The sequence below is a fragment of the Oryzias melastigma genome, linkage group LG5 (genome assembly GCF_002922805.2).
Source record: "Oryzias melastigma strain HK-1 linkage group LG5, ASM292280v2, whole genome shotgun sequence".
Classification (NCBI taxonomy): Eukaryota; Metazoa; Chordata; class Actinopteri; order Beloniformes; family Adrianichthyidae; genus Oryzias; species Oryzias melastigma.
The window spans coordinates 10,948,736-10,963,214 of record NC_050516.1 but is presented as its reverse complement, the minus strand read 5'-3'; the positions used below and the strand labels follow the sequence as shown (position 1 = coordinate 10,963,214).

The 14,479-nt window shown below is 39.8% G+C and overlaps 1 protein-coding gene across 3 annotated transcripts in view; it reads right to left on the bottom strand.

The window, feature by feature from the left end:
• Positions 1-777: 777 nt before the first annotated feature.
• Positions 778-14,479, bottom strand: part of tfeb (transcription factor EB) — a 37,045-nt gene continuing 23,343 nt past the window's right edge. Inside the window, exons 3-11 of one of the 3 annotated variants that reach the window (XM_024270117.2) lie at positions 13,744-13,911; positions 12,464-12,562; positions 9,955-10,143; positions 9,207-9,290; positions 5,757-5,874; positions 5,526-5,582; positions 5,067-5,142; positions 3,338-3,485; positions 778-3,253 (exon numbers count right to left, since the gene is read on the bottom strand). In XM_024270117.2, the coding sequence (XP_024125885.1) occupies positions 2,681-3,253; positions 3,338-3,485; positions 5,067-5,142; positions 5,526-5,582; positions 5,757-5,874; positions 9,207-9,290; positions 9,955-10,143; positions 12,464-12,562; positions 13,744-13,911 (1,512 nt within the window). In that variant the 3' untranslated portion in view covers positions 778-2,680. The remainder of the gene's footprint in view (positions 3,254-3,337; positions 3,486-5,066; positions 5,143-5,525; positions 5,583-5,756; positions 5,875-9,206; positions 9,291-9,954; positions 10,144-12,463; positions 12,563-13,743; positions 13,912-14,479) is intronic. The other 2 variants (XM_024270120.2, XM_024270118.2) reach the window with 2 other exon arrangements.

Below are 14,479 nucleotides of genomic sequence, written 5' to 3'. Positions count from 1 at the left end.
GAACTCTTTCTGTGGAAATTCTAAAAATGCAAATAAAAAGTGTTTAAGAAAAACTACACTGAGATAAGATTACCCTTTCAGCAAATGTTGGAGAAAAACTTGAATTAAAAAGTTTCAAGATTGCTGGGGGTCTGCAACCTGCAGCTCTGGAGCCCCAAGTGTCTCTTTTAACTCTCCATTGGGGCTTTTTTTATGGAAGTAAAAAAGAACTTCTACATGTTAAAAAGTAACTATAAAGTAAGATATGAGAAAGTAGTAGTAAAGAAGATCAATGGTCATCAATCAGCAACTAATTAATTAGCTTAGATTTCATCGTGATTCACTAGATTTACATTTGATGCACCAACAACAGCAAAATTAACCATTTTTATTTAATTACTACTTACATTACACTTCTACATTTGCTGCACTGAGATGATATGTGGCAGAGAGTCTTTTATTTTGAAAGGAACTGACGTGAACTGTCATAAGTTTTAAAAAATGGCTATTTTTCTTTTAATGTTTGTGTTTTATTCATACAAAATGAAGAAAGGTTCATTTATGTTTATCATAATAGTAACAATAGCATAAATACAATTCAGTGACTTGTTTTTTTAAAGGGTGAAGGAAGACTTTGTGGCTCCTAGTGGGTTGTAGTAGGTGAGAAATCAACCCAAATTGGTCCTTTGGAATTGAAGGTTGCAGACTCCTACCCTAGTATAACTTTTACACCTATTCATGAATGCATGTTCAAAAAAACATTAAACAAAACAAAAAAAACCACCAAACACCAGTGTGTGTAGTCTTGTAGAACATTTTTATATCTTCAGTAATTTCAAAACCACTTATCCCTGTGGAGATGCTCTGCAGAGCACCCTCAAGTGGAGGAGCAGAGGAGGCCAGGGAGCTCTTGGGAGTGTTGACAGAATGACAATGTGCAACAGTCAAACTGTAAAAAGGCACAATTGCAGACAACAATGGATGCAGAGTCAGTGGCAACACCAAAAAAATAAAAAATAAAAAATTCACCAAACACTGGCTTAGAGTTTCTGTGATAAGGAGACAGCAATGCTGACATACTTCAATCTGACCAGAAGACCTGGTAAACCTGTTTGATTTCAGTCACATCATAGAATCATCACTGATCTATGTCTGGCTTCTAATGTAAATTATAAATTAAATGGGAAATAAAATAGAATTCTGATCATATAAAAAGCTACAATAAATGTATGTTTTCCTCCCGTCTCTAAAATCAAGTCAGACTGTTTATAAATCACTTCCCTAGTCTTTATCCCTCACAACATTGGCCTAAAAACATACATCGTGTAATTCCAGAAATAAAAGCTTTAAGTAGAAAGACCAGATGGAAAATTAAACAAAACTTCAACAAGAAACAGAAATAAAATACAGTCAAGTGGCTTAGTGGTATACAACATTTGAAATTAATCGTATTTCATGTACAAAGTCAAAAAAAAAATAATATAGTTTCCAGTGCTTTTGGAGGAAAAAAAAACATCACACTTAAAAAGAAACTTGCCTTCAATCAAAAAAATAATCACTTACTATTTTACTAACTATCAGTTCTGATCGAAAGCTATAAAAAGATTAGCCCCAGGTCCAACACAGCAGAAACAACACAGGTTCACCACAACCTGCAGCGAGTATCACTGTGACAACTGGAGTAATGAATTACCTTTGGGTGACAGCTTGTATTCCCGACCTGAGCTTTACCTCTGCAGCTGTCAGTTTTGCTTGATTTACGAGGGAGGCGACTGATGAGGTGAACAGTCTGATCTTAGAACAGCCTGAAGGCGCACGCCACTTTCCGTGTGTGTGTGTGTGTGTGTGTGTGTGAGCGCAAGAATGCACTTGTACGTGACGGGCGAGTTTCCATGTGTTGAAAGGGTTGTGTGTGTGACACGAGCGTGAGCGTATGAGGGCAGGCGTGTTCTGATGCTATCACTGTGAAAGCCACACATGTAAGAGACAGCTTCGTCATTCACCAGAGCCTCATCAACTTTACTGCCAAAAACATAAAGAATCAATTAGTAGAATAGAAAATTGATCATTTTTTTCTTTGACCAAAAACAGGTTCAAATCTTAACAATTTAGGTTAAAGGAAATAAAAAAAGACAAAGGAACGCAACACAGTTCCCCCTCCAGATAATTTATACAGCCAAGACAAGAAAGCTATTTCCATTTTATTAACTGTGATTCATTCAATCATTTACGGTTGCTATAAGAGGTTGTGGAGAGGCCAAATAGCTTGTCCTCTATCACGTGAGTCAACGCTCTCAGATGTCCTCGTGTCTTATAGCATCAGTCTAATTAAACAGTGCTTTTTTGCTCACTTTTCAATTATGATTCAGGGTCCTCTTGTGCTGAATAACTGATCTGGCTGTGTTGGCTCTCAGCTTGTAAAGGCAGAGCTCGTTCACAATCATTCCATAGGCACTTGTGTGTATGTGTGCGTGCAAAAACGTGCTCTGTACAGCATGGTTTCATCAGCGTGACTGCAGTGTCCCCTCGTCTTCCCATACCTACAAAACAAAGAACTGTACAACGACTGAGTGTCACTTATGTGTAAAACGTGTGTAATGTGTTCCTTCATGTGTATCGTTTCTCTTTTTTTTTTTTGTTTTACTTGACTAAGTCGTCTTAAACAGCAACCATCAAACCTCATGCCCTTGAGTGAGTGCATCTACATGATGTCTCCGTCCTCTATGCTAAAGCTGGATCTGCGGCTGGAGTCAACAGAGGCTTCGGGGGACATCGCAGAGAGCAGGGGGTCACCAACCATAGGGGACAGAGGTTCGTCCATCATCAGCAGGCCCATGTCGCCTCTTCTCATTTGGACATCGAGTCCACTCAGGTCGCCCAGCCCTGCCATCCCGTCTGAAAATCCAGGTATTCCATCGCACAAGTCCAGCGATTGGACAAAGTCAAAGGGCTGGGAGCTGCCCACGGCGGGGTACTGGATGGGCTGCTGGGGCTGGAGGTGTGGCGGGAGGGGGGGCAGCTGCCTGGTTTGAGGCTGCATGTGATCCTGGGGGTGGAGGTGGGGCTGGGGCATATAGTGGTGCTGCTGGGGCTGGGGCTGAGCGTGGTTGTGGTGCAGGTGGTGGGGCTGGTGATGGACCTGCGGATGGCTGTGAGGCAGGTTCTCTTCCGGGCTGGTCTCTTGTTTTATGTACGGAGGCATCATGTCAGGCAGGCTGAGACCAGAGGGAGACGCGTTGGGCAGCCCGTGCAGACGAGCCTGCATTTCCAGCTCCTGTTGAGCATGAGCAGACAACAACCTGATCAGAAACGTTACGTTCTCAGTGTTCCTGCACATCCAACGGAGCGAGTGAGTTACCTGGATCCGTAGCATCAGCTGTTTATTGGCCATTTCCATCCTTTTGAAATTATTCTCCACCTCTTTGGACCTCTCTACATCTTTCTGCATTCGTTTAATATAATCTACAGAAGCTCGCAATATGGTGCCTTTGTTCCAGCGCACATCACTGCAAAGAGACAAAAACACCAACTCAGTTTGAATAAATGCAGCAAATTAACACTCAATCACTTCAGCTGTTCACAGTGATGTAGTAAAGGGGCCATACCATGAAAAAACAACTTTTTGAGATTTTTGAGTGTATTATACTGTTCATTCCTCACTATAAAAGAACCAAAGCGGTATTTTTGATCTGTTCATGCATTTCGGAGTGATCCCCTAAAAACCTGCACTGTCAACAGCAGCCCCTCCCATACCCACGACACGAGCGGGTCATCACTGACATCACAGAGTGAGTCAGTCCAACACTCAATGTCTCCACTGAGCTAGTGATGATCAACAAAAAACTTTCATTTTAGATGCAGAATACCGTATATCTTCCAGTTGTGTCCTGTCTCCAATAAATTCCAGCTCAAACTGGTGTTTGTTACTTTAGATGCGGGGCTCCTTTAAGACACCCACCCTCCCCCCGGCGGCCATAGTCGTGCAGACACCAAGAGTATTTGTGTTGGGAAGCAGTGTAGTGATCGCTGGGCAACTAAAAGGCAGATATATGGTGTGTGCACCCATCGTTGAAGAACTTTGGATTATTTTTGTGGGAAAAATGCAGACACGCAACTAAAGACTGTAGGTCCTAGAGTCTAGGATGACGTCATGAAATGGGCGGCAACCAGATGCAGCGGCAGGCGGAGCTTCAGGAAACGAGTCGTTTTACTTTCAGGTAGTAATAAACTCACGAAAAATAACTAATATTTTAGAAATATATTTTCTTTAGTGTTCCAAAGGTAATAAGTGATCATATATATGGATATAGTTCACTCTGAAAGGCTAAAGAAAATCATGGTATGGCCCCTTTAAATGACACCAACATGTTCTTCAGTATAGTTTTCATCCAAAAGTAATGTGAAGATTTAAAAAAGTTTTTATTTGAAAGATTTAGTTTAAAATGAAAAATAATTATGACAATTTTTCTTGGAATAAATCCTTGGAACATTTTATTTAATTAAAAGGGCTAAAAGTTTTGACATTTTTTAATTGTTTTGACCTTGTCTTAATTTTGTTTTGGTTTTATACATTTTAATTTTGTTGATTGTTGCTATACAACAAAAAAGTCTGTTAAATCTAATTCAGTTTTATTTAGCCCAATATCACAAAAGAATCGTCTCATTGGGCTTCATACAGGTAATTGCAAAAAAGCAGAAAGTCAGTTATAAAATATAATCAAAAGCTGGTTGCTAAACTAAACTAAACTGATTATCCCTGCTCTTAGACCCTCCTTCTCAGTAAAGAAAAACTGTATGAAGGAGGCATGAGGGAGGGCTCCTGTTCGATCTAAATTCTTTGTGATATTTGCCAAAAAAAGACAAAATTTCCTCCTCAGAACTGAGTTTTTTTTTTTTTTAGAACTGTTGTTTAACATAATAAAAATATCTGAGGCTGTACTAAAAAGACAGATATCAAGCAATGCCATACACACAAAAAATTGTTTTAAAGATAAATTATTAGAAAAGTAGTGAAAAAAGCTCCAGACTGCTAAGGGTTAAAGCAAAGTAAAGTAAATCTCTTCATCTGAGAGGTAACAGAAACTCACAGGTCATTAGTTTTGGGAATCATAGTGCCCAGCTCTTTGATGCGGTCATTGATGTTGAATCTTCTCCTCCTTTCAACTACAAGAAAATACAGAAAAAAAAAGAAACAAAAATGTTAAAAATGTGCAGCAGATAAGGTAGCACTGCAATGCATTTTGGGACTATACAATAGATAACAGAGCAGGACAAACACTCAGGCAATGATGTGAGTGGGTGCACATTCACACACACAGAGTCACAGGCAATTACACCGAAGTGCCAAGACAGCAGAAACGATCAGGTTAACTATCCACCCACTTGTTGTACCATGTCAGCTAAATCAGCAGTCTTAAACAGTTTGTGCAAGGATCCATTATGTTGTATATGTGTGCTTGCAGATGCAAACACAAAAATGCGTGTGCAATTGCTGTACAAGCGTGAATGAATGAAGAACATTTGGAGGAAGGAGCTTCTCGACTTACTCAGGTTGTGGTTATCTTTTTTCTGTCTCTCCTTGGCCAGCGCCCGGGCTTCTGCATCTTTGCAAAAACAAAACGGAATTAGCTAAAGGCTCAAACCGTTTTTCTGACGACAACCGTCAGGCATGGGGAAAAGAAAAAATGTGTTTACTCTGTGACCAAGAATGTCAGCATGACATGTGAACAGCTTGAACGTGACCGTAACAGAAAAACAACAAAGAAAGATGTTTCCACCTGAAAGTTCGCGCTTGATGGTGAGGTTGGCAGGACAGGAGTTACTGGTCATAGTAATGGCGGGCCCTTTCATTCCGGGGCCGGAGTAAACGTCCAGGTGACTGCTTGACAGGGGGAGCTGCAGCAAAATTCAACACGGAAAACAAAGATCAGTCGAAGAAAAGGACATTCTCGTTCAGGTCAACTTCAATGATGAGCTCTGAGATTTAGAGGATGAGGTTTCCCTTCAAGTTTCACTGCAGTAAGACACTCCTAAAAAGTATGAAGTGATCACGGCCCCATAGAATATTGCACAGAAACCATTTTTGTCTCAAAATTCCACTTTTCCATCTAAAGGGTGAGTGGAAGTTGAACGTAATCAAACAAAAACCAACAATCCTTCAGCAGATTCATAAATGTGTTTAGCACCTTTCTGAAGTCAGCATTCGTGTTTATGGAGCTATAAAAGCAGATAGGAAGAGGTGATTCTAAATTATCTCACCTGGGAGCAGCAGGCCAACACATAGCAATGATTGACAATCATACCACCTATCTTATCTCACTTTATGGCTCAATTCACTCCTTCGGCTTCTCCTGCTACTGAAATTATGTTTGTGGCGTGCTCCAAACTCCAAACTTTTGCACTTTAGCCGTTGTGTAACAACAGCAATTTGCTTTTGTATGGACTCCTCGAACGATTTAATTTCTTTTTTATTGTGTAGGTTAATGGACTTCTTTATGCCCCGTAAAGCATCTGTGTCATACTCCCTGAAGCGGAGGCAAATATATTGCTGCTAATGAGGCCTAAAAGATAAGGAACTCAGAAGGAGAGATAAGTTAATCTGAAGCTACTGTGTAAGCTCTGAGAGAAAACACATTCTGAGACATAAACAGACACACTGCAGGTAAAAAACAAAGAAAATGTTATTTCATGACAATTTAAAGATTTAACCAGTTATCTTTTAATATTGATATGCAAGTTCGGATGTCAACAATGTATGAAAATGCGTTCACATTTTGGAGAAAAATATATATTTTTTGCATCAATGGAATTACAGACAAAATATATACTTCATTTCAACAATTCAGCAAATATAATATATTTTGTGAAACATTTTTTTATTTTCACTTTCTTTAGCGTATTAAGATTCTTTAGTTTATTAAAATGAATGACTAAAAGTGATACTTGGTGTGCTGCAGTGTAAACATCCATACGCAGACACACTTGAAGGAATCAAACTTCTTTCTCCTCTGTGCCTGGTATTCAGTGGTGTCCCAGACTCTAATTTTGAGATTCCATGAATTCCATGGAATTTGCTGCTTTAATCCCCATCAGGATTTAGCACGTTAGGTTTGCTCACTGTTCTGACATTTTGGAATAAAGCTGCTATTTTTTTTTCTCCTTAATTTGAGAGGTGCACTTTGGGTTTCTCTCATTTCTCCTGCAGAACTTGTTTTTCCCACAACCTAACTTCAATCAGTGTGTTCTGCCCAGTCTAATCAATGAGTGTGACACAGACACATGCAAAGACTCACTTAGCATGATTAAACCAATCAACCACACTAACGCAGCACCAGATAAAGCTACAGAAGGTTGGATGTAGAAAAGGTGAATCAGGTACATGACCATGTTGTGTCAAAAGTTACTCTCAACAATAATACATTCACCCCAAAAATGATCGACTGAAATGAATGACAGCTTGGAGTTATAAAGAAAAAATGTTCAAAAGACAAAAATGTTCCTGCATCAGCTTCCTAAACTGCGGCCCCTCTTCTAATCAGGAACCTAAGGCTCAAAGTTAGCGGCGCTGCTGCTGAATCAATCTCAGAAGCGATTCAAATGACTGAAAAACACAGAGTGCATCCAGAAGATTGTACCAAAATGAGGAAAAACCTGTGGTCTTACCAACTGAATCTGTTCTCCTTCAATAACTTCCACAATGGCATAGGTCTTACTCATCTCCTTCATCCTACACTCCTTCCCTTTCAAGCTCGGGGGGGTTTCTTCTTCCTGTTCAGGTACAGGCAGCACATGTGGCTTCTGTGCGGCGCGGCCGGCCCCGTCCCGACAGACTGACCTCGGCTGCAGCTCCCTCGTCTTTCTTCTAGCTCGGCTCCAAACCAAACAGTGAACTTTCCCCTAACTGGACTTTCAGCCTGTTTTCCCCTTGCATAAATTGTCCTCATCCCCTTTTCCCTCCTCCCTCCTTTCTCTCCCCCCCACACCCCCACCTCCCTCTCTTCAAATGTCTTGTAAACAAGTTGAACTCTAACTGCCGGTAGTTTAATTGTTAATTTTCTTAGTGCGTTCCCTCAGACACAAAGGAGTGCACAGTGCTCCACTGGCAGGTCTTCACTACAGTTTCTAACTATGTCCAACATGGTTTAGAGCTGGAATGTTTGGTGTTTAACCACATTATACACTGTTTCGTACATTAGAATGTGTCCATTTATGTGCCTGCCCATATGGCTGCATTAACATTTCTTTTACACAAACAAAAAGCAAAAATTCATCAGAGTTTAAATGATCTAACAGACCCAACAAACGAAGATGCTTGATTACAGAATCAAGCATGAATTCAAATGATGAACAGAAATATTGATGGGCTCAAATTAAGAACGGATCTAAATTCTTCCAATTGTGGGGGCATTTGGAGGGGTAGGGTTGTCCTAAATGTTTTTTTAAAAGGACAACAGGCAGATTCGCGCCGTGCCGCGGATGACAAGCGCTTTTCTTCATGTGGGTGAGCTCTAATGCTTAGAAATTTACATTTAATTGTAAGTAATGACTTAATTTCTTCGTAATGACATAAAGTTATAAAACCAATGTTGTTATGCATGTATGTAAGCAATAGCAGCTATGTGCTAACGTAGCTAACACCGACAATTGATGATGTCATCGAGTGGGAGTAACATCCGAATTTGAAGACAGTACTTTTCCATGACTCTCCATTTGGACTACAGCTCGTCTGTGGTTGTTTAGACCATTTGTCCGTGGTCGGCCCACCACACTGATCTGTGTGTGTCTCAGTGTCTGTGTTGTGTTTGTGTGTTTATCTACAGTCTGTTTAGATACAAAAATATGATCGGATTTGTCAATCGCAGTATTTTATTGTGAAAAAATGGTTATAATTTGAAAATTGACTGGATTTTCTCGTGTGTCTTGGTGTCACTTTCTGCCAGAATTGACCCAGATCACTCGCAACTCACGCAAAAAATTAAGACTGGATGCTGGAACAATCGCTGCACTGTGCAAGCTGGTCACGGAGGACCGCAGTGCTTCACGTCTAGTGTGAACTACACTATAGGTTAACAAAGGGGGCCGAATGGTGTAAATGTCGGGGTAGGGAGAAGCCATAACGGTATGACAATAATCGGATTCAGCCAAAGTGTCAGCCAACTTGCTGCAAAGTCTCAAAAACAAAACAAAGAATTGGTCAAACAAGATTTTTTTCATTTTGCTCTACTTACAGTGTTTGGCATCTGGACAGGATCAATGTATGGCTGATCATCATAGTTAGACATATTGATTATGTCATCAATAACATCATCCATCTGAAAAAAATAAAAAATGCAAATTTTCAAGTTTAATTTCATTTCACAGAACAATTCATAAAAAAGTGATCCTAGATTTAATAAAAAACACTGGTGAGATTGTAAAAGTTTAAGGACCTATAAAGCACAGAGAGAAGAGTGAAGCATAGGCTAACATTTATTTGATTAAATACCAGAAGAATGAAAGATGGCAGTGTCTTTAGTGATGCGTAAATAAACTATTTTCTTTTAGAGAGATGAACAGAGAAGTGGTTGGAAGTTGAAGGTAAAAAGTTGGTCAAAGTCTTTTGGGTTCAAAGGCCCCCTGCATTCTGCTGTTTTTCTGTCACTTGTTAAACTGTAATTACAGCTACAAGGCCATTATAGAGCATTTAAAATCCACTGATTGCCACTCTCAGTTAGTCACCACTTTAATCCACACATTTACTGTATGAATAACACATTAACAGTAGTTCATTTGCAACCACCACTTCTCACTGCCAAAGAACAATCCAATCATTGCTCTGCTTCCATAAAATGAAGGAATAATGCTCCTGTTAGGGTAACTATTAACCCTTGTGACTCACATATGTATTAGACTGGATTCACTAAATTGAGCTTTGAAAGTTCACCATAATCTTGTGTTTATGGGTTTATGTTTATGCCCAAGCGCGCAGGAATCTACCTCTTTCTCGTGGCTGGAGCTGATGTCGAGCATGGCCATGGGGCTGTTGGGGGCGCTGTTTCCAGATATGAGCTGTTCTGTACGGATGTGTGGGGAGCACATGGGTGGGGGGGCAGAGCCTGAGCCACCCGTGGGTACCCTGTTTTGGGGGGGAGATGGCACCCCCAGTCCCGACACTGCATGGACCGTCTAACAACACAAAGAAAGTTTGGATTCAATGACAGAAAGATTATGATTAAGTAGAGCACTTTAAACAGAATCACCAAGAGCTTAAAGGTCCACTCAAATGAATACTCTTGCAGCCTTTTTGGGATAACGGAGAACATAAATAAAGTCAATTAAGACCAAAACTGCTTTTTGGAGTATTTCTTTATTGAAAATGTGCTGAATCAGGAGCAGAAAAACCTTGCAGTTGTTGAGTACAAACTACAAACAATGGAAACAAGCTCCCTGCTCCGCTCCATTCTGATGCATCCACTTGCAGACAGATAGACTCACATACGAATTGGAGGGTATTCAGACTGGAAAATTATTTGTTCCCTTAATTTGTTCCAGATAGAGTCCTAAAAACCTTGCGTTTGGTCTGTATTAAGACTAGGATCTACCAGAGATTTCTGTTCTAGACCAAAACTTGTAAACAGAACAATGTGAATAAACAACTCTTTAGTCATTGGCCAAGAGTTAGGGGGGAGGGTCATAACAGAAAGATGGAGGTGCTGTACTGTGCAAATACTTGTCAAGATTGTTTACTTACTCAAACTTTTTATTTCACTTTTTATTTCATCTAACTATTAACATGTTTGAATCAAAACTCATTAACATTTATTTTTTGCTAATAGACTGTTAGAAGTTAGAAGCTGGGAAAAGTATCATGCACTAGAGTTCCGCTCTCTATTCTCATCTATCTCTCCTCTATTCTTTATTATTTAGTTCTCTGTGCCTCTGTATGGTGCAGTGTGATTCATGTGTTGTTTCTCTTTCTCACTCCTCTCCGGGGGAGGGGGAGAGATTTCAGATTCCAGGTAGATCAACTGTCCTCTTGTTCTTGGCCGTGGACTATGCCTCTGGCTTGTCTTGGCTGTGGACCTCACCCCACCTGTCCCCCACTCCTGTCTGGCTGACTTCTTTAATTGTCCTGGTAAATCGCCTGTCCATCCTGGGAGAGGATCCCTCCTTCATGTGGATATCCCTGAGGTTTCTTCTTTTTTCCTGAGCTTTTCATTACCAGGAAAGAGGGTCTAAGGGTAGGGGTAACCGGTTTCATTTAGTCTGTTTAGATTAGATTAGTAATTAGCTCCTGTTTATATTTTCTATTATATTGTACCTTCTGCTTCCATACAATTACTGGCATAAAGCCCAATGAGACAATTCTTTTGTGATATAGGGCTATATAAATTGAACTGAACTGGCTGGTCAATTTTGAACGTCTGTATGAAGGTCAAGTTGAATACTTTTTACTGCAACTTTGGTACCATGAAGGCATGCTGCAAGGTGGTTACTGAGGACGCTATGAGGTTCACTAATAACATGTAGATTTTTGGGAAAACCGTGTGAGAAGCAATGTGAATCACGTTAAAAGTTGTTTAATGATTCTACATTCATCCAAGCAGATTTTGATGAGTTGCTGTTGCATCGCTGCTCCACGTATGTCTGCAAAGGACTGGCTACGGTGGGCGTTTTCGTTCAGTTGATTCACTCCTGGAGTGTATTCAGACGGAAAAATCTCATAAGTTCAATATCGAAGTTCAGTCCGATTGGAAACTAACCAAGACTACCTCAAAAGATGGGTCAGAGAGCGGTTCATGGTCCTGGACCAGAGTTCACTTGTGCGTATTCACTTTGTTCTAGATTATGGGGAAAACGAACTCTGGTTCACTTTAAGCAGACCAGTCTGAATACACCATAAGATTTCCTTGTTTGAGCTGGTATCTGGTTAAAAACTGTACCACTTACTATGCGCCAACGGTCCAACCCACAACAAAGGGGTAAATTTCCAATGAACTCCTGCTGCTCTGTAGGAACTATGTCCAAGAAAAAATGGTTTTGCTCTTTTGTTTTTTGGCTAAAAGCAGCATGACCAATTAAAAAAAAACACTGGGAATGCTTTGAAAATACATCAAAAGATGATCGGAGTCAGACTTTAAAGACATAAGTCAACAACCTCATTAAAATATTTATAAAATGTATGAAAGATTAAAAAAAAAACATAAAATGTAGTGAAGATCTTGCTGAAATGTTTAAAATGCTTATCTTAAAAGCCTCGGTTTAGTCAACGGAGCATAGAGACGGAAGCAGAATGCTTCAGAGTTTGGAAGCCATCGCTTGGTACGCTTCATACCCTTTAGTTGGAAAATGTGAATGGGGACAACCAAAGTACTGTGTACCAATGCACTGTGACTTCTATGCAGAGTGATCAACAAGCCAGATAAAAACAGAAAAATAAGCCTTTCACTGCCAAAGTTGTTTACTTAAGTTTCAAGTTACAATTAAGAGCAAAGGAGAGAATTACCTGTTTGGTGGCAAAGGTGGTTGAAAGGTATTCTTTAACTTGTTGCCTCTGTGCCTGACGGAGATGATAGTTTGTCGGGTTTTCAAGGTGAGTCTGCACCTGCATGGAAGAAAACACAAAAGAAAATCCATTCTTTTACTTTTCTGAGAAACTCATTCAGCTCTTTACCAGATAAGACTTTTTTAATCTTTAAAAGTTCAGTGGAAAAGGCAAAAAAAGCAGTTATGAATGAATGAATTACTCATCACTGCCATTTAGTTTTTACAGATTATGACCTTATTTTACTGCCAACATTTATACTCACTGGGTTCAGACCTCTGCACCTCAATAATGTGACACTGCTAAAACATGGTGGCATTAAGTCAAAGAGAGTTCAACGAGGATAAAGCTGCAGTAAATCCTGTGGTGAGGCTAGATAAAGACATGGACTGACCTCATTCCTTTACATCAAAGGCCAAATTTTACCTACGAGTTTGAAAAGGAAAAAAAATCAACAAAACTTAAATAGTTATTTTTCTTCCTGTCTTGACATCAAAGCCAGAAAGAAAAACATCAAATCTGCACTCACTGTAAAAAATGAGCTGAGCCTTTAGACTATCTCTTTAACAAGTTCCTTAAATTCATGTTATTTTGCAATCCTGAGAACAAACAATGATCGACAATGATCACATTCCTGTTGCTCAGCTTTTGTCAGGATGCAGGAATAATTCTCAACACTGATGACCACACGCACTTAAAATATGTCTTTCTGTCAGATGAAAGACAGAAAAGGTCCAAAGATAAACAGCCCAGCAGGTAAGACAGGCTCATATGGAAACACACTAACTTTAGCTCTACAGTAAACAGCAAATATTGAACTACATAGCACAGATACTTTCTTAAAATATTACAAAAAACAACAAGCCTCTTTCCCCTCAGCACACACACATGCATCATTTAAGATAAGGGCACACAAAGGCATCTCTGGAATCAGGCAAAATGTCACTTCAGCTTTATCTGTCCCTGTCTGACTATATCTGCATTGTTTCTTTCTGGCCTATCATAAAGCATGTCAACCGTCTCTTATCTCCCCCATTCTGTCTCCTTACCTGCCAACAACTCCACTGCATTTTTCTCATTTGGCCTTTTGTAAACCCGTCTACAAGTTTCAGTAAACATTTGCCATTGATTGTTGCTCGCTTTTCTACTTTTTCCTTTCACTTTAACAGTGCTGACTTTACTCTCCGGGCTTTCCTCCTAAAACATTTTCTGCTTTCAACAGGTTTGAACTCCACACCGACCTTCAGAACCTCCACCGGGACCTGCATGCTCTGGTAATGTTGCGGAGTGCTTATGGCCGGCGTGGGTGCGGGAGGCCGAGCCATGTGGTGCTGCATGTACTGGAGGGCTGCATTCTGCTGCTGCTGCCGCTCGCGCTGCTCCTCCTGCTGCAGCTGGTCTCGCATCAGCTGGACAAAAACACACAGGGCAGTTATCCTATTATATGTTGTTTGTTCACTCAATTTTTTTCCTTATAAGCACTCAAATATCTGATCAGGAGATAAACATCCATCATTTGGAAGAATCCCCCACATCTTAAATTTTTTTTAAAACTCTCTGGAGAAAAGTAAACTTTCTTGTGATGTCTTTATTTTTTATATTTTGCACTTCAATTTTTTTATTGGCTTATTGTAACTAAACGTAAATATCTCAGTGTTGGCATTGTAGAATCACATGCTATTTGTTCCCCTGTTCAATAATACCAGTGTGTATTTCCCTTAGCTTGTAGTTTGGCTTCATTATAAACTCATATGTGTTCAAGCAGTCGGATTACAAAAAAAAACCAAAAAAAAAACAGACTAGTGCTAGTTTTAGTGTTCTGATTCTTTTCTAATTAGCTCTAGGATCCTGAATATTTAAGCTTTATTTAAGATGGTACATTCTAATCACTGCAGTGCATGAAGAAAGCAATAAAGGAAAATTAGGTGCTCATATGACAGACGTAAGAAAGTAGTAGGGATGTAACGATTTACTTTC